This window comes from Haliaeetus albicilla, chromosome 11 (assembly GCF_947461875.1).
Source record: "Haliaeetus albicilla chromosome 11, bHalAlb1.1, whole genome shotgun sequence".
NCBI lineage: Eukaryota > Metazoa > Chordata > Aves > Accipitriformes > Accipitridae > Haliaeetus > Haliaeetus albicilla.
The window spans coordinates 1,790,489-1,809,152 of record NC_091493.1 but is presented as its reverse complement, the minus strand read 5'-3'; the positions used below and the strand labels follow the sequence as shown (position 1 = coordinate 1,809,152).

General features: G+C 35.8%; 1 protein-coding gene and 1 non-coding gene across 7 annotated transcripts in view; both read right to left on the bottom strand.

Moving 5' to 3' along the window:
• Nucleotides 1–2,689: 2,689 nt before the first annotated feature.
• Nucleotides 2,690–18,664, bottom strand: part of CCAR1 (cell division cycle and apoptosis regulator 1) — a 30,278-nt gene continuing 14,303 nt past the window's right edge. For 5 of the 6 annotated variants that reach the window (XM_069795772.1, XM_069795773.1, XM_069795774.1 and 2 more), the window contains 15 exons: nucleotides 17,696–17,809; nucleotides 16,643–16,809; nucleotides 15,721–15,934; nucleotides 14,833–14,913; nucleotides 13,981–14,166; nucleotides 12,151–12,342; nucleotides 11,432–11,665; nucleotides 10,982–11,093; nucleotides 10,681–10,722; nucleotides 9,168–9,250; nucleotides 8,131–8,277; nucleotides 7,590–7,710; nucleotides 6,824–7,009; nucleotides 6,222–6,427; nucleotides 2,690–4,886 (listed from right to left, as the gene is read on the bottom strand). In XM_069795772.1, the coding sequence (XP_069651873.1) occupies nucleotides 4,827–4,886; nucleotides 6,222–6,427; nucleotides 6,824–7,009; nucleotides 7,590–7,710; nucleotides 8,131–8,277; nucleotides 9,168–9,250; nucleotides 10,681–10,722; nucleotides 10,982–11,093; nucleotides 11,432–11,665; nucleotides 12,151–12,342; nucleotides 13,981–14,166; nucleotides 14,833–14,913; nucleotides 15,721–15,934; nucleotides 16,643–16,809; nucleotides 17,696–17,809 (2,145 nt within the window). In that variant the 3' untranslated portion in view covers nucleotides 2,690–4,826. The remainder of the gene's footprint in view (nucleotides 4,887–6,221; nucleotides 6,428–6,823; nucleotides 7,010–7,589; nucleotides 7,711–8,130; nucleotides 8,278–9,167; nucleotides 9,251–10,680; nucleotides 10,723–10,981; nucleotides 11,094–11,431; nucleotides 11,666–12,150; nucleotides 12,343–13,980; nucleotides 14,167–14,832; nucleotides 14,914–15,720; nucleotides 15,935–16,642; nucleotides 16,810–17,695; nucleotides 17,810–18,664) is intronic. The other variant, XM_069795775.1, reaches the window with a different exon arrangement.
• LOC138687948 (small nucleolar RNA SNORD98) lies at nucleotides 16,961–17,024 on the bottom strand. The gene has a single exon (XR_011326995.1). It is a non-coding gene; the product is annotated as a small nucleolar RNA SNORD98 (small nucleolar RNA).

The window sequence follows — 18,664 nt, the reverse complement described above, 5'->3', positions numbered from 1 at the left end:
TCACACTCAAACAAATCCTTCTGTACACCACTAAAAAGGTTGCAAGCATACTTTCTCCAAACATTCAGAGCCCCCTCACAGGACTATCGTTACCTATTTGTTCCAAAAGATCACTACGACGCTCCAGCATCAGCTAAGGTGGAAGATTCTAGAGCATATGAGAGAAAAGACTTTTAGAGGCACCCCACGGACCACATCATTTGCTTCCCACAAAGAAATGAAATGATCAGACCTCACCACGCTGGCAGATTGCTTTCCTATGGGAAGTTTGCATGAACGTGCCTTGACGCTGCAGACGGAGTTATTAGCAAGAACAAAAGCTACCTACACAAGCTCTTTACTCAGCCTGGGCAAGAAAGAAAGACTGTTAGATCTGAATAGATGGACGTCACTGAACAATTTGAACAATTTCTATCAACGAAGTATTTCAACATGTATCTGTGGCTTAACATGCTCTGTAAATGGTCTGAGGGTAGTAAAGTACCACAGGAATTATAGAAAAACTCTAATAGTTTAACCTCACAACCCTGCACCAAAAAAATCAAATTGCAGCAGGCAAGCAACAAACAAATCTACTCAGCACCACTATTCTGCTGTCATTTTAGAGAAGACTAAAGAGAACTGAGCTAATCTGGCCTAGCTAAAACAGCTTGCAGGATTACTGAATCACACCTGAAAAAGATACTGGTTCTTACACGTACTGTAGGATACTTAACCTGAATCCTCAAACAAGTTAGAATCCACTCGTTAAAGAGAACAACAATTTAAAAACCAGCACAATAAAAGGAATCAAAAGCAGCATACAACTGCAGTGTCACATGTTTTCAATACAAATTCAGGTATCGGATGCCTAGAAATTCAAAAGCAAGGTTCCTAACCACAGGTAAAATGCTACAAAACATGACTTCAGGCAATACTTGGTGTGTTCCAAAACTCTAAATTTATACTCTGTAACATGATGCCATGGATTGATTATATAGTGAATGAATAAAAAAAGGAAAATTATTTTTGCTTTAAAGTAATACATTTTGTTACTAGAGCTTTTTACTGTAACTACTTTCATGCCATACATCTAATGAGACCCAGTATGCAGAAACATAAAAGTTTGGTGGGAAAACACTGGCAGTTTTGATGGCTGAGTAGAGGTATTCATTATTTGTGCCATTTTTATTGTCACACTACATGGCAATATACAAGTCCCAGTTGAATTTCTACTTGAACCATTTCTGCTTTCTGGAAAATATTAGCATAAGTGTATTGACTGTGCTACCTACATATTTTGCAATCTATTGCTGGCCATAAGACTCAGTCACTCAAAATTAATTATTTTATATTTTATATTTTTAAATATAAACTGCACTGAACAAATGCATTCAAGGTAAGAACCTGACCTGGGTACACAAAGATTACAGAGAAGCAAGAGAAAAAAACCACATTTTGTGCACATTCCTGATAAAATTGTCAGTGAAAGTTAACTGTGTTACATAAGTCCAAACAGATATTCACACAGTACATGACTCAGCAGAGAGATGGACTGAAAGCCATTCATCTCTCTCTCAAAGCAATTAAACATTGAAAAAACGTTACGTTAAAGGACTAGGCTTCATCATGTTAGATTCTGAAACAACTCAGTTGTAAATGCTGGATCTATGGAAACCCACAGGCACCTGACAGAGAATTCCAACTTCTTTGTTGTACACTTTAGGGTGCCCCAGGCTGAGCCAGAGGACACCAGATAAACCAAGCAACAACTGGGAAGTGATTTTGCAGCAGTGCCCAGGCGCTACAGGCACAAGCATCAAGCACTGGGTGAGTCAAGAAAACATTATGTGTCTTTATCGTGGTAGAACATGCAGCAGTGCTGGAAGCAGCTCCGTTATCCCGCATGCAATCCTCAACACTTCAGAAAACTTTAGCAAAAATTCACTGTTGGCCTATTTGCCACTGTTGCTATGTAGCACTGAAACTATATATTTCTGCCTTTTTATTACCAGTGCAAAAGCAAAGGGGCCTCAAGAGAGCCTACTTTATTCTAGACCATTTTGCATGCAGATGTATCACTTGGAACTTTCTTCCTAGCCTTATTCACACACATCCACTGATGTCCGAATATCACTTTGTAAGGGTTTAACCCATTAATTCCCCCATACTAGACAAAATACAAAAGGGAAGGGAAATAACCTATAAAGTGAGACCAGATTCCATTTACTGGTCTGCTGTAGCAGTGCTTTCTCTACAGAACAAGGCAGTCTGACCTTTACTACTTTCCACAGAGCATCTGTGATGATTTTAAAACTACAAGCAAACTGGATGTTCAGGCATCAGAGTAAAACCCAGCTTAGGCTCACTTTTACCAGCCTTTCACCAGCAACTGATATGTAATGAAAGACTTAGAAGCGGAAAGTCCATGAGATGGAAAGTGTGGAAATGAAATGAAAAAACATTGTTCATAAATTAAAACTGACAGAAGATTGCTTCTCTAAACCTCTATTACTGATACTCTACTCAATTTTCTTAAGAATTAGTTCTATTTCTGGGAATATTATCAAGAAGGTTTAGCTAATGACCAGCATTGATATTGTGTATATACAGAACCTTGTGCTGTTTGGTAAAGCAACTTAAACAGTCTGTGGAGGTGTCTGGTCTTCCTCAGATTAGTTGTACTTCAGGAGACAGGTCAAGCTCTGTGTAGGTTGTCAAACTTTTCCTTGGTTTTTTTCCTTTATTCTTTACCCTTTTAATTTCCTTTCCAACAGAAATGCAGACTGTACATAGTATCTGAAACACTATTACATCAAAACAATATAGAGAAAGATTACACTCATTCTAACAAATACTTTTTTCTTAAATACTGTAAAAATCTGTATCGCTCTAGCAACTATCTCACAGGGCCACTCACTGAAACACAAGATGAGGCCTGCTTGTCGCAACAACTGCTTTCAGCTTGGCAGTTTAAGGTAAAAACAGCCCAGCAAAATATTTCAACAGATGTTTCAGTGTGCCTAAAAAGATGTTATCTTGAATTCTAGAATTATTTTCTTGTATGTTCACATGTACTGCTGAGAATTCATGAACAAAGTGTTTCAAACGCAATCCTTCCAAGTCCATTTAAGTAAATGGTGCTCAAAGTCAAAAATGAAACATGCTGTCAACAGTTTGTACAAAGGTAAAGGTGAAAAATATAATTTGATTACAAAAGAATTTGTTAACACCATCTGTACACCACAGGTAATGCTCTTCATAAGATTAATTTATCACCATCCTCATTCAATCATTCTAATGAGCTGTTATATCTTAATTCGTAAAGCATGCATTTTCTGTGTACTTATATGCAATAATTAGTGTTTTTATAGTACTTCCTACTTCAGTGTGAACAGTTAAGATATTATACAGTGACTCAGCTGAGATGAATGAGGGGGAAGCTTATGCATGTTATTTTAATGAAAATATATTTTACTTGTCTAGCTTCAAAAGAGCCAAGAAAGGTAAGTGATAAAAGTACCAGCTTAGACTCTTTTGAACATAAATTCAGGCATTTTAATGTGTATCTCAGTAAAGCTCCATGAGTTTCCATGTAGGTTATTCATACACATTACGGCACTTGGACTCTCCTAACAGGTATTTAGTTACCTAGGACATCTAGGCTAAAAAAGAAAAGGTCTGCTAAAATTATCCATTTCTGTGAGAAAACACTTCTGTCCCAACCTTCAAAACCCTTAATTTTCCTGGAAGTTGCACCAAAATACAATTGTTCGTATTTCACATTATTTGAATAAGTTGCCTTTGACAATATTGTCAAGTTAATTTGTAAGTTTAGAGCTCTAGTGATTTGTGAACACAAAGGAAGGCAATCTTACCCACTTTCAAAAAAACAGGTTGTGTCCTGCTCCTTAGTAATTATAACATGGAGTATTGATACTTGTGTATCCATTCTTTTGTTGGACTAAAGTCTTTGAAGTAATTACACATATTAAGAAAGCAGTCCAAATTTAATTAAAGGTGGCTTACAATGGTAGCTTTTTCTCCATGTAAGGCATTATTCTGACATCTACTGGCCTGGTATCCAACCATACATTTTAATACACTGCATCTGTTATTAAAAAGGAGCATATATATTAATCCAAAGATAAGAACAATTAAAGGAACACAAATGACATACATTTAAAACAGGCCCATGTATTTTCATATAAATCTCACAACCCTACCAGTATTTTGGTAGGTTTCTATTGCTTTCTGAACTCATCTGAACTACTGTATATTATGAGGCTTTAATACAAGCAGCTTTGGGGAAGAAAGTTACATTTGGAAGGGAAAAGAAAGTTGTGACAAGTAAAAAAAAATATCCAAGAAGCTTTTTTTAAAAAAAACTTTACTTGCAAAATTAAGCAGCATGCTATTTTGTGATTTATATTTGAATTTAAAAAGACTAATTAGACCGAAATAAAAATAAAAACCTAAAAATGGCAATTCTATAAATAATGAAAATTTTGATTTCACTAGACTTTAATGAAAAACATTTGGTAATTAAATACTTGCTACTGTTCATTACGTTGATGAACTTTATTAGGGTTAAAACTATAACAAAGTTCATCCTAAAACATTTTGCAATGCAAAATTATTTTCACTCAAGGAGTGTCTCAAATTGAATGCTAAGAATTACAAGCAATCTTCAGAAGCAGACACTCACATTCATAAAACTTTATACATCTTTTGGAACTAAGATATTTATACTACTAAAATCAAACATGCATCACTTCCCATACATTCTGGTATCATGATTTATATTACATTATGTAACATTATTCTTCTAAACAGCAGCAGTTTTATCATACGTTTGCTCCATTTTCTTTGGATTTCTGATCTTTATCTTCGTTCTTCACAATATCCTTTAAAAGAAAAAAGGGAGAGGATAACATGAATTCTAGAAGTGCTATTTCTCATGTGAACTGTAAAGCAGCATGAGACAAAGATACAGTTTGATAGCAACTTTAAATACCATGTTAAACTGAGTAAGGTATCAGTTCGTTATAACCAATTCATATTTCCAGGATCTTCCTGAAAAATTGAGGGGGCAGAAATTAAATGTGACTTAAGCACTTCTGAAGAGAAGCACAAAAAACATCCCCAAAAGCCCAACTTCATAGTCTAAAGGTTTGGGGTTGTTGAGTTTTTTGTTTTGGTTTGGGTTGGTTTTTTTTTTGAAAGAGCAAGTAGAAAATTCTTGCAAAATCCATTAAATTAGGATTATCATTTACCATAATAGTTCTAAAATAAAATACTTATATTGTCCAGAGCCATCAGAAAACACTAGGCTTAGAAGACATTTTTATCTCAAAAATAACCAGACAGAAATGAGCAAGGCTATTTAACTGAGCTAAGAGCATGGCAAAAGAGCATTATGCGGTGCCTTCAGCTGCCAGTTCAGGTGGAGTAGCAGGTCTACAACATTAGTGAAGCACAGGACTGCATAATGATACTGGTGACAGACAGCTGCAAGGTACTGCCAGTTTAATAAGCTACAGTAACTTATATGATGCATCACTTGTATCCTACACAGGGGGAAAAAAGTTCTAACATTTGTCAAGTTTTCTAGGGTTTTTTGTGTGCGTGTGGTTTTGGTTTTAGAGCTTCAAAATAAATGTAGATAGAAGCAGAAGCAAGGCTCCCTCATAGTACCAGTTTGCCACTCAGTAGCCTTCATAACCTACTTCTATTCAGCCTTACTTAACAGACCCCCCTCAGCATTCCTAGGGAATATGCAAGTATCTTTCTGTACAGTGATAGAAATGCTCTGGAGCATTATGCAGTTTGCTTAAAACTCATGTTACTGAAATACACCCACATAAATTGAAATACTTCAATTCTGCCTTGAAAAATTACTCCTAACTCATCAAATGGAAGAGCAGATTTGACTGTTACGGTGGACAAGGTCAGGACAGGAAAACATTAAGATGGTTTGAGATTTACATTGATATTTATAGATTTTAAAAAATATTTAAGTCAAGAACATGTGTTTCAAGCTTAGAAAAAATACATTTTATTTGTTGTCTTTAAGTAATCAGTATCGCATTGAGCATCATATATATATATATATATGTATGTTAAGATACTACTGCCCTGAATTAATGTGAAAATTCTTTTTTATTCTCAAGTTTTTGTTCTGATAATTTAGTCTACAGGAAGCTTGCATACAATAAAAAATGGAATTAAACAATTCTAACCTGTTTAAGAACACTCTGTATTTCATCCATAACAGTAGCTAAATTTTTGATTGTCTTATTCAGCTGACCCTCAAATTGCAAATTTTTATCATCCGAGATCTTCAAATTTTCTTGCAGTTGGCCAAGGTCCTTTTTCACTTCTTTAAGCTCTGTAGACAGACTTTTGTTAGAATTCTCCAGTTGTAGTATGGTCTTTTCATCCTCATCTTAGGGGGAAGAAAAAAAAAAAAAGTCAGTCACTTCCAATGCTCTGTACTTTGCATCTTAATAGTCCATTTACATGCCAACACCGTAACTACTAATTTTTAAAGAACATTAAAAACTGCATTGCATTACCATTTGATAACACTGAATTCTGACTACACTTGGAAGTCTTACATTCAGCTTGAATAAAAAAGATAAAAGCATTTCAGAATGGTGCCAACAGTACTCAACAATAGACGGTGTGCAAGTTCAAAGGGCTTGGGAAATAGAAAATATAAGTTTATGGTAAACAAATAGCTAAGGAATTTAGATCACAAATATACTCAAATTGGTTCATCTACTTAAAAAGTCTTAGTGTCTTGCATCCATATAAGTACCACCTTCAAATAATGTCCCACCTGTTTTTTCTTCTAGTAACTGAAGCTTTTGTTCTATCTCTGCCCGCACTCTTTCACTCTTCTCCAGCTTCTGTAAAAGGCTCCCAACATCCACCATAGCTCCATTGTACACAATGAGGCCAACATTTTCTTCTATGGCTTTTGATTCTTGCTTTATAGTAGGTGATGGTAACAGTAATCTGTTTCCTGTATTAGATTAAGTAGCATTAAGAAATAATCATTCTGTCATTTTTCAGTTCTAGTGACCAACCTCAAAAACTTCTTAGAAGAACAAATTCCTAATAGAATAAATACAGATTCAAGTTTGCTGGTCTATGCCTCACATTTCTCTCCTCCCTCATTACCCCAATTACGCCTCCCCCACCAAAAAAGGAGCATGCTCTTTCATGACATTCTTCTATGCCTCCTTTCTGCAGTAATCTATCTTCAAAAATCAGGCTCTGTTCTACTACCTACAGCACTGATCCTCCTCACCGCAAAACTGCTGTGAATGAGAAATGTTGTTCATCAATATTCAACATTAACCTGTGTCCTCCTTCCTGTTCCAAGATATTAAGATTTATCCTATAGATGCAACAAGGTGTGTTGGAAGCCAGAAATACTGCAATTTATGAACTGCCCAAGATTTACTTTTCCAAACTGGCAGGTTCCATGCAGACCTGAATTAGTTTCTGCAAGAAAGCAAGTATCTCCAAACTCTCACTATTATTTTCACAGAAACAATTCTCTGGAAGTTTGTGGCATTAAAAAAAAAAAGTAATACCACCTAACATATCTTCCTGTAGCTCTTCAGACTCTTCTTGGTTTTCTTCATCTTTAGAAGTATCTGTTAGTCTTCTGTAAAAGCAAGATTCTCTAAGCACTACTTTATTAAGTAGCTTCTTGACCTAAAACACAGCCACAGAAAGAAATACAGTGTTACTTAATATGCAGACATTGTATTACCTAAACAAGAATGTTTTAACTTGGAAAACTTAGAGAAATTGCACAGCTTTTTGAACTTTTAACATACTGGGGCTTAAAATGAAAACAAGCTAGGGGAAAAAAAACCCAAAAGACTATTGAGACAAAAGCTACACATACAATATGGGCATATTAAGAGCTGCAAACTTCATCTTTTCATTCCAAGACAATTTACAAAAGATTAAACTAGTATTTCTTTGTAAATATGAAGTGGCTACATAAAAATCAGGGATCAAGTATGTAAGCAACAGCCTTTAGAAGCTAAACTATACTTCCATATATATACTTTACACTTACAGCATTCCTGTAATATTTTCAAAGAGATTTCTATTACTATACAAAACCTGAGCACGTGACAGGTGTAGTCCAAGAGTGTATAGTATCTCCTCCATGTCTTTCTCCAGAAGATATCCACAATGACTTTGATCAAAATAAACAAAGGCCATCAGAAGATCCCTATTAACAGTTACCATCTGCGTCTTGTCTTTCTCCTACAGAAGATTCATTCACAGGATCATTAGGAAGTTAAAATACCATTTTCCCATCATCTACTAAAAACATGTAACTTTTCAGTTAACAAAAGCTTTCCTCTGTTCATTTTATCATTATTTTCAGTCAGGCGATTAATATAACTAGCATTCACCTACTGAGCTCAAATATAATACAAGCTAGCTACTTAGAATAAGTAATCTCTCAAATATTTAAAAGAATTACAGCACAATGCACAGTAACATCTGGTAGACACACTTTCCTTTTGTTCATGCTAGTTTGTCACAAAATTTGAAGAATTAACCCAATTAAACAAGTAATAGTAAACATCCCTTCTCTCAATTATATATTTTACTGAACAGCTGTTTTCAAAGTGAAATCCCTATAAACATGTAATGAATAAGCATCCAGCTCTCACAGCTACAGCAATTCTGCACTGTTTTCCCATTATTCCAACATCTCCTATTTTTCCTTTAGAAAAAAATAAAAAAGAATCAGAAACTTGTTTTATGCCAGTTTATCAATCAAGCTAAGCTTCCGCTTTTCTTAGTAAGAATACAGCAGTTGAAAATAATGCATAAAATAATCACATCTGCTGCTTCTTATATGCATATAAAGCATCAGTCCTCACATCCTTCAGACAGAGCAGTATCTAAGAAAGTTTTCCAACAGCTTTCACCCAACAAACTTTAAAATGTAAGTGAAAGTAGGTTGTAAGCACCCTACCCAAAGCTGCCACATGTTCCCTAACTTCTAAACACTTAATGTTTCAGCTCAGAAGTGCTGAAGGAATCAAGGAGTTCAAATAGTCTTACAATAAAAATAAAGTTAAGCTCTAAGTAGGACACCTCTAACAAGGTTGTATGTAGTTGTTAAGAAAGGTGTTAATTACTTTATCTTTAGACGACCTCTCTTTACAATGCCTATTTCCCTCTCTTCTGTCCTCTCGTTTGTTCATTTCCTCTTCATCCCGGTCTGTAAAATAGAAAGAAAATTCAACATATCCACAGCAAACGATTCTATAACCATTATCTCAAAATACATATGTTAATTTTAAAAGTTCACATAAACCCCCAAATATCTGAAATTAATGTATTTCCCTGAAAAATAATAGAAAACCCAAATGGCATTTAAGCAAGTCCTGTTACATTTTTATTTTCTCTGGTCTTATTTTAACATAAGCCATTTGTCATTTTTTAACCCTGTGTTTCTTTCACACACACAGGATAGAAGAGCCGAAACAAACGCTAACTAGGCCAAAATGAGTTCCGCCAACATCACCATCTATTTAAGTGGTGCAGAAAATTACCACAATTCTCCCTAATGAGGCTTGGCAGAGTCTGCATTCAGCTATGGTTATTCCTATTAGGACAAAATCAGTACTATTTACTCTCAAGTATTTTATAATCATAAAAACCATATTAACTATATAATCAAAAGCATGTGTTTATACTCATGTCTGAGTGAGATATTACTGATCCTATGACTTAGATTCTCCAAGAAGTTACAAATCACATTGCTTATTAGAAGTGAATTACAAACTGCAGTTTTGGGTTTTTTTTGTTTTTTTTTTTGTTTTTTTAAAGGTAGACAGTACAGTAAAACTAAATCCAAAATCAAGAGAGAAAGAGGAATATGACAACTGCAGGGATGGATTATGGCATGCAGCTCTGTACCTTATGTGCAAGTCTTTGGTCAGAGAATCACGTGCCAAGTTCAGCTTTAAGCTCACCTTTCTTGTGAGGAAAACTTTGGAAAAAACTATGTATCAGAACACTTGTCTAATTTTGTCAACACGTTTCTGAGAAGCTATAGCTTTCTCCTGCACCTCCATGGCATGTTGGTTTGTTCTCAGCAACTCTGACTGGGAATGGCACAAGGACAGATTATGGGAAGTAGCAGCACTTGTACAGAACAGACAAGCCCAGGGCACTCTCACAGCCAGATTATAAGCAAGTAAGAGTTATTTTGGAAACCACAGATTAGCACCAATTTTTTAAGGCTGGTGCAGTACTCTGCCAAAATACAACTGAAAAGACTGGGACTGCCATATCTAAGCAGTTCAAACCCACATCTCTAGCAAAAACTCTCCACAAAAGGACAAAAAAACAAAGAAGTACAAACCAAAAAGCATACACCATGTCTTAGACCTTTCTGAATCTCTAAGCAGGGAAAGACGGCTACTGCTGCTCCCTGGAGACAGGAAAAGTTCCCCAGCCCCTTTCCCCATTTCTTCAGGCAAACACAACTCCACCCAAACAGAAATCAACTCCTCATAACATCAGGTAGAGAGCACCCCACACTACATTCTGGCCTAATAAAAACAGAATGACATTTCAGAACTGAGGAGTAGGAAGTTAGGCACTTAAAAGTGGCTTGGTTTTTCAGAGGTGCTGAATACTCACATCTCCTACTGACTTCAATGGGAGTTGCGAGTGGTCTGCATTCTGAAAAAAATAAAACCACTTCTATATGCATGCCTTACTTTGAGTACCACAGCTAGTTTATATCAACTATGTTCATACAATGCCTAGCATAAAGGCACTTACATTTTAAATAGATCTGGTCAGAATTACTAAAATAAAATTAGTCTAATAACGCAATTTTAAATTGTCTAGTTCCAGTGCATTCTCCAGCTTGAAAGAACATATTCAGTGGCAGTAAAAAAAAAAAAATGAAAGCCACAAAATTCATAATTCAAGATACCTTCATCTTCGTCTTCAGCATCTTCTGCCTCCATTGGATCATATTCTTCTTGATTATTGTCATCTTCAGTTTCTTCTTCATCTTTAGAATCATCTTTCCTTTTATCTTCCCTCTGTAACAAAAGTTCGTAAACATTTATCCAGTCAGAACTAAAAACCAGGAAAAAAAAGCCTCACTACCATTCCCTCAAAATTTGCGTATGTTTATATTTAGTCACTTTAAAAAACAAATACAAATCTACATGATCAAGCTGAATGTTAAAATACCCCAATACACCTGTGAATTTTTAAATTACTGAATATGACTGAAGCATATTTAAACAAATCGAGTCAAATCAATTAACTAACACTACAAGACCTGAGCTCTCAAAAGCAATAAAGTAAAATTCAAATAGAAACAGTTTAGTATTGTTCCAGACAGGACAGTACTTCGTATGAGCTATCTGCAGACCTTCTTTTCGTCTCTATCTTCTTTTTTGTCTTTATCATCTCCAGATTTTCTCCTCTTAGGTTTCGGATCATCTGTTTCATCATCTTTTTCTTCCTTTTTTTCTTTTCTCTCATCTTTTTTGCTTTTTTTGTCTTTTTTGTCCTCCCTCTCTGGGAGAGAAATCAGTGCTTTGTAAATTCTGACACCAAAATCTCTCTGAAGCATTTCATTGAAGAGTTCTGCAAACAATGATACCTGCACATAAAGAAGAATGAAAAAAGAACTGAAAAAAAAATTTAAAATACATATTAAAAATTTATACACTTATAATTAAACAGCTATGAGGTGCTAACTTTACAACTTTCACCATGTCAGAATTTTATATAGTGTCAGATTTTACTGTCTGCTTTGAATATAGAAACCTTAAACAACTTTTAGAAATGCTTCTTTCCTGTACTGCAGTAGTTTTAGACCTAGACTAGCTGTATAAATTATAAACTCAGTTCCATATCTGAAAACCAGCGCATTTCTTCTGAATATCATACAGTGCCTGACTATACTGCTATTGTAAACCACATACCAAAGACTGGACAGCTTTTTCTAGGTATTGCACAAAGAAGCTAACTTATTTAAGTTTTATTTTGCCATGCTATCATAAACATCTAACAATTTAAGGATACTGCAGGTATCAGACAGAATTAAAAAGAAACACAAATGGCTAAGTAGTATAGCTAAATTACCTCAAAGGAATGTTCTTTATTATCTTCTAATCTATAGTCCAGAAGAACACTAAGAGACATAATGCTACAGTCAAACTTCCCACTCTTTGCTGCCCAATTAGGATGTACAATGATTGCTGGTTCATCAGGTAAGATATATCGTCTCTCCCGCCGCTGACGTTCCATTTCTTCTTGACGTTTTCTTTCCTCTTCCTAAAAAGAGGCAAAAAAATAACATACAGCATATTCCAAGACTGAAGTTTCAGCCTATGTATTAGTTTTTAGGACTCACTGCTTTGAAGAAAGCAAAGGGAAGCCCAAGCTGCTGAATGCAACACAGAAGACAGACAGAAGTCACAGACTAGAATTTCCAGAATGCGTACTCTGTCCACTGCCAACACTTGCCTAAGACAACTGGAAACTTGAGCAACACAAAGCAGGACATGCAGTGTTGTTTAGCCCACAGAGCAACGAGCACCTTCCAACTATCTTACGGTGCTAACCACAGTACGTTTATTCAACACTGCAAGGACTCAGGCTAGTTCACTTCAAGAAATGGTATGCAAGCTAGCATAGGTATGCTAGCTAGTCAGTGCTCCTGAGGGGGCCTTTTGTTTGTTTAGGGGTGTTTTCAGAGCTGTACAGTACAGTAAGCTGTCTTATTCCTTATACAGGAAGAGTAAAGGCTTCATACATCATCCTCCCAAAGATACCCAACACAGCTTTAACAATTATCAGATGACAATTTACTCAGCTCTTTTGATTATGGGAAATGCAATCTCTCTAGATACAGCTGATGCAAATCAAACAAAAGGTAAAAAAAGGAAAAATACCAAGCAGCTTACTGATTGCCAAGAGAGAAATACTGTAGTGTTATGAGTACGGAAAAAAAGTCACAGCAGAGCTTGTGATTTTTAAAAAAGGAAGCACAATCAAAGTTCCCTCCCCTGATCTTAGAAAGCTGTGGCAAGAAACCCCAGGATAGCTGAAGCCCATCCAAGCTCTGGGAAAAGGCAGCAGCTGACAGAATTAGCAAGCACATGGCCTTTGCTCCCTCAACAGGGTTTACACAGATATATAAAATTTCAAATCATCCCATACTGGTTAGCAGGCAGTACACAAAAAGGAAGGTTTAAAAGTAACTAACACACAATACATTCTCCAGACATTTATGTCCCTTTTCTGTGGATGAGCTTTTGCCTTATTGCACAGATGTTGTTTATCCTTGTGAAATAGCAGAACAGACCAAGTACCAACTGCAAAACTGAGAAACTTCAATACGCAGGAAGTTTATCCAAAAGCAAAAATTAAAGTTTCATAATAAGGGAAAAAAAGCCTAAGCAAACCATTAGCCATGTGAAGAAACTGGACTGTTTGAAAGCTATAACCTTTTATGGACCAGAACCTGCCCTCCTCCCATTTCCACAACTCCCTAAGGCTTGTATGCTACTAAAAGCCAATCCAACTAAGCAGCTGCTTTTCACGTAAGTTTAAGAAGTTAAGATCTTGTTAAGTGTATTCACCTGTTCTCAAGCATAGTCTTTCTCAGGAGCCTGGGATTTATTTTTCCTTACATTTAAGGTCTGACATTAATTCAGACACCCTTAGTGCAGTTGCACATTTCAGCTGAGTTTGCTGATATAAAAAAATTCAAACTTGCCAAGATTTCGTTCCGATTCAGCAGCTCAAGTTACAGCAAGAGTTCCCAGTACAGTCATCCGAGAACTACAGAATTCCAACACAGCTAGGCATATTCCTGTACTTCTTATACTTATTTAATTATACGTATTTTATAGATAATATTTTATGTATATTTAATAAGACTTAAACCAAGTATGTCCAAAACCTAACCTCTTTGTCATCTTCAGATTTCCTATCCTCCTCCTCTTCCTCTTCTTTCTCAGACTTCTCTAGCTCCTTTTGCTCTTCTTTTTGTTCCTCTACTTTCAGCTGCTTTGTCAGTCGAGCTATCAACTGAGATTTCAGTCCTTTAGAGCTAAGGGTTCGACTTTCTAATTCTTTGCGAAGGTCATTTACCTGGTAAATAAAAGCTCTGTAAGTGGTATCAACCAGTGACATTGCAAAACATTTGATTAGCAGAAAAGGTGAAGTAAAAATTAAGTAAGAGCACTGAAGTCAACTGTATTTTTAAATCTGTACTGAAAAACACTAATATTTACTGATATATAAAACATATTACATTTAAAGTTGTGTTCTCAAAGAATCCCTTTTTGAGGAACTTTTCAGAGGGGCAGGGAAAGGATTTTACTATAGTAAAATATTTTACTACTATTATTCCTTTCGAGGAAACTTTTTATGATGTCTCCTGACATACATTTTTGTATAATTATTGCCTTTTTAAACTAACATTAAAGTATTTTAGACCCCACATTTTTTAATGCAAGCAGATAGCACCAGATTACTGCAGAACTTTCATTTTCCAGTTAATGTATCATATGTGATACCCTTTTAATTGTACAAAGTTCAGAATAGTTTCAATTAGCTGTATTCACTTACTAAAATCAGGAGTCACACTTGCAAACTGTGATATCATACCTAATACCTATAAAATCAGCAAGGAAGATAAAACACTACTGACTTTTTTTTTCTCTCAGTTAAGGGAATATACATGCTATATTTCAGGTCATGCCTTAAAAATGAAAATGTACAATGGAATCAAGTTTTAAGAAAAGTGTTAGTTACCTTCATTGTTTTTGGATCCAGTTTAGACCAGTGCGTAGGTGTAGAGATCTCTTTAGTTTCCCCATCATCCTTTTCCTCTTCGTCCTGACAAATAAAATTTAGAAATTATCATTCAGAAAGCTTGAAAGCATTTCAGTTTATTTTTTAAATTCTGTTGCTGATCTGTGCAAGGTCACAACTGTTTCAGATAGTCTTCTCCTAAAGTTATTATTTAGACAAGTTCACACACACATTCTACCACTTTATAAATGATCACAGTGCCACTCAGCCAATACAAGCCAGATCTGTGGAACACAAAAGGGTGATAAGCAACACCACAAAGAATATAGGGGTTACACAGACACTGCTGGTCTCCATTAACCACACAGTGTGTGATCTTCCCCCAGGTTTTAAATCCCCCAAATTACTCTTTGTTCAGTCAGACCTTCCCTTATTCCAAGATGTTGATCAGCCACATGGCCTGAAATTCAGATGTTTCAGACTAGCGTTTGTTCAATTTCAAATATCGCAATTAGAACTGGCCACAAGAGAGAATTTGGAAATTTTAGAAAATGGCAAAATGTTTAGAGACAGCTATTCATAAACTGCATCTCACTCAACAACTGGTCCCAGATTCCAGCAACTACGTCTACGATAAAAAATTTTCTGCGCATCATAAGCACAATTTAATTCCATTTGTGATATCAGCATACACATTTAAAGTTAGTGAACTAGCTGAAATAAAAATAAAAAACAACATTCACTACACTGCTGAAAGCTGGTTTACCAGTCATTGTTACCAGTTATGTTCCTCCTATGTATGTATGTTGTGTAGTATGTGGTGTGCATTTTGTGCCTGTGTTCCTGTGCCTGTGAGAAGCAGAAATAGAAAAAGGGATTAGCGTTCAGTGCCTGTTCTCCATCAGCCTCCTTGCGTTCACCCTGAAGCTTCTCGACCAGCTGCTGCTTGTATCCTCGGGAGAGGGTTTCCCACTCTGAGCGGGTGGGAAGGCAATGCCAAACATCCGGGAAAAATAAAACCACTGTCTCCACATGAGCTGGAACTGTACGCCCCTTGTGGGTCTCCTCAGGGCGATGGTAGCGAATCTCTGCAAAACGGTACCTGTTGCAAGGGAAGAAGCATGTTGGAAAAAAAATTCTACAATACATTTTAAAGAGCCTAGATCACTTGTAGCACATCAAGTAAAGAAACTTTGCTGCAAGACCTTGAAGTTTATCTAAAGAAAAAAATTATGGAAGCCATATTTTCTCTTTTGGCACATTCGTAAAAAGGTATTACAATTGAAAAGTAGGAAAACCAACAAAGTTCTGTTTCTATAACTTGTTCTTTAGCACACATAGGTTTAATGCGCAAATAAAAGTTGCTGAAGCGCTTCAAATTTAGCACACAGTAGACTTTCCTGCTATTAGTAAAACTGCAATGAGTGTTAACACAGGACAAAAACTCAAGAGAAAATATGGCTATGTAACGAACGGCTATTTATTTATAACAAAAGAACAATGAAATGAAGTTCTCCTGACGATCTTCTCCAGCTATGCACAAAATGAAAAATATTTTCAACGCATTCATTAAAAAATTACAGCATAACATGTCAAAATAAATCCAGAATTTTTAATTAGTTCTTAATGCAGTATTCAGCACAGTTGGCACCAATCAAGCTTATTACAAAACAGAACATCCTTTGAGTAGTTTACCTGCACTACCAAGAGCAGCCGACAAAGAAAAAGAGGTTTTTCCATTTTTTTTTTAAACTCCTGGTAACAGACAATTATTTCTACAGCGTACTTTGCTTTGCAGTACAGTACTTACCATTGTGTGCACACACTTAAGTCAATCCCTGTAAGAGCCTTGCAACAGCGAATAGCCGTCTTTATCAGCACGGAAGGGTCCTTTTCTGGATCAGGTCCATCCAGTGATGGGGACCAGTGTCCTCCAATAGCCATAGCTTCATCTTTGCCTTTCATACCCACTAAAAACTAGACAGAAAGAGTCTTCTGAATGTTCCCCTGCTAGGGGTAAAGAGTCATTTTCCCAAAGTGCAAAGAATATTTCATAGCACACACACTGAAATCCATGAGTAAACTGTCACATTATTTTGAAATCTGAAAATGAAAGTCAGTCAAGAAAGAGTTCAGTTGTTTTTTTCCACAGATTATTTCAGAAATGGAATAGGTTTAAAACATCATCACTCATTCTTGTTGGCAAGACTTTCCATCAAGTTTCTTTATTGGTATAGGCTTGTTCCTTTGCAGTTAAAAGCCTTCTAACACAAAAGACAAACAGATACTAATTTGTGTCTTAATTCCAATACACACTTATAGATGATCCTGCTCAAAAGTGATAAAGCAAAGCTACAAAAGATAAGACCACAAGAGCATGATATCTATAAATTCAAATCCTCCCATTTGCTTTAAGACGATGGAGTTCAATTGGAAAACAAGTCTGTGTTGTCCTGAAACACCACAGCACTTACAGGTTGTTCAGTTTAACAGTAGTTAAATTTCACTTAATACAATGGTTACTTAACTGTTGCTTCATTTGCATTCTCTTCACAGCTGATTCCTTAAAAAAAAGTCTAAGTGCTTGTAAAAAAAGGCTAACGAAGTTAATTATTATATAATTAATATAGGTTTCTCCAAATGTCTATTGTTTAGCTAAGTTGAACAAAGCAGTAAATATGAAAGCAGTGAAGATGGAGCTCCTATAAACTGGAAAAAGAATTGACATATAAACTAGGTCTCCTCAGAGGAAAAACGAAGCCATTGTTTAGCTGCCTACAAACTTCTCCCTCATCAACAAATACTTAAAAGCTCTATAACCAACCTTTATTGCCAAAAGTGTCTGGCATTGAAGCATATTTACCTTTACAAGTCTAGCAGGATGCTGAAATCCATCACGAAGTTCTTGGGGATCTTCAGCCAGAGCACATGACTTGTGATAGAGATCTTCCATACTAGGACTAGCCATCAACATCACCTGTTGTGTAAGTCAGATCAGTCTTGTGAAGGTCTCCCACTATGACTGGTAAACAATGACCACAACTTGCAAACACACACATACCAGTACTTTTTCCTTAATGTCACAAAAAAATCAGAACAAGTAAAGGTAAAATAAAATTGTAGAACTGAATGTTAAAATGTCTGCCAAGGACCAATTGCCCTCTGTCCCATATGGATGCAACATGTGGTCTTATTAAAAAAAACAAACTGAAAGCATATAAAAGCAACACGCTTTGCATGTTATCACTACGTGCCAAATACCCCATACCAAGAAGCACACCTAGTACATTTCTGGTTTCAGTAACCGACTACTTCCTTCCATTTTGCCACAATCACAAGAGAACTGACCAACACATTTATCTGCATCCTCATAGCATCCCGTTAGCTCAGTCAAATCTAACAAGGTTGCCTTATATCCTAAACAGGTTAATATTATGAAACGGGATGCTATTCCTCAATTACTGAATATATTTTTAAGCTTAACCTTCTGAAAGAGAGCTCTTGCTCTGCATCAATAGACTGAAAAAATCAGTATGTCTGATACTTGAGCCAAGGCTTCAAAGTTTTTATACACAGAAGTAAAGTCTTTCAGAAATATGGGGTTAAAGGGAGTTTTGTTTCTAAACCCATCTTTAACATGAAGTAATTCTAAACAGATTGACCTAGAAATCTCAGACCTATTTTAATGAAAGAGCTTTCAAATGGAACAGGTTTTAGGAAGACTTTTTGACACTGAGGTCTTTTATACATTTAGATAATCCCAATATGCTCAATCTACTTTCAACTTAGTAATAAATATTGAGATGAAAGAAAAAAGAAAATATCTAAACAG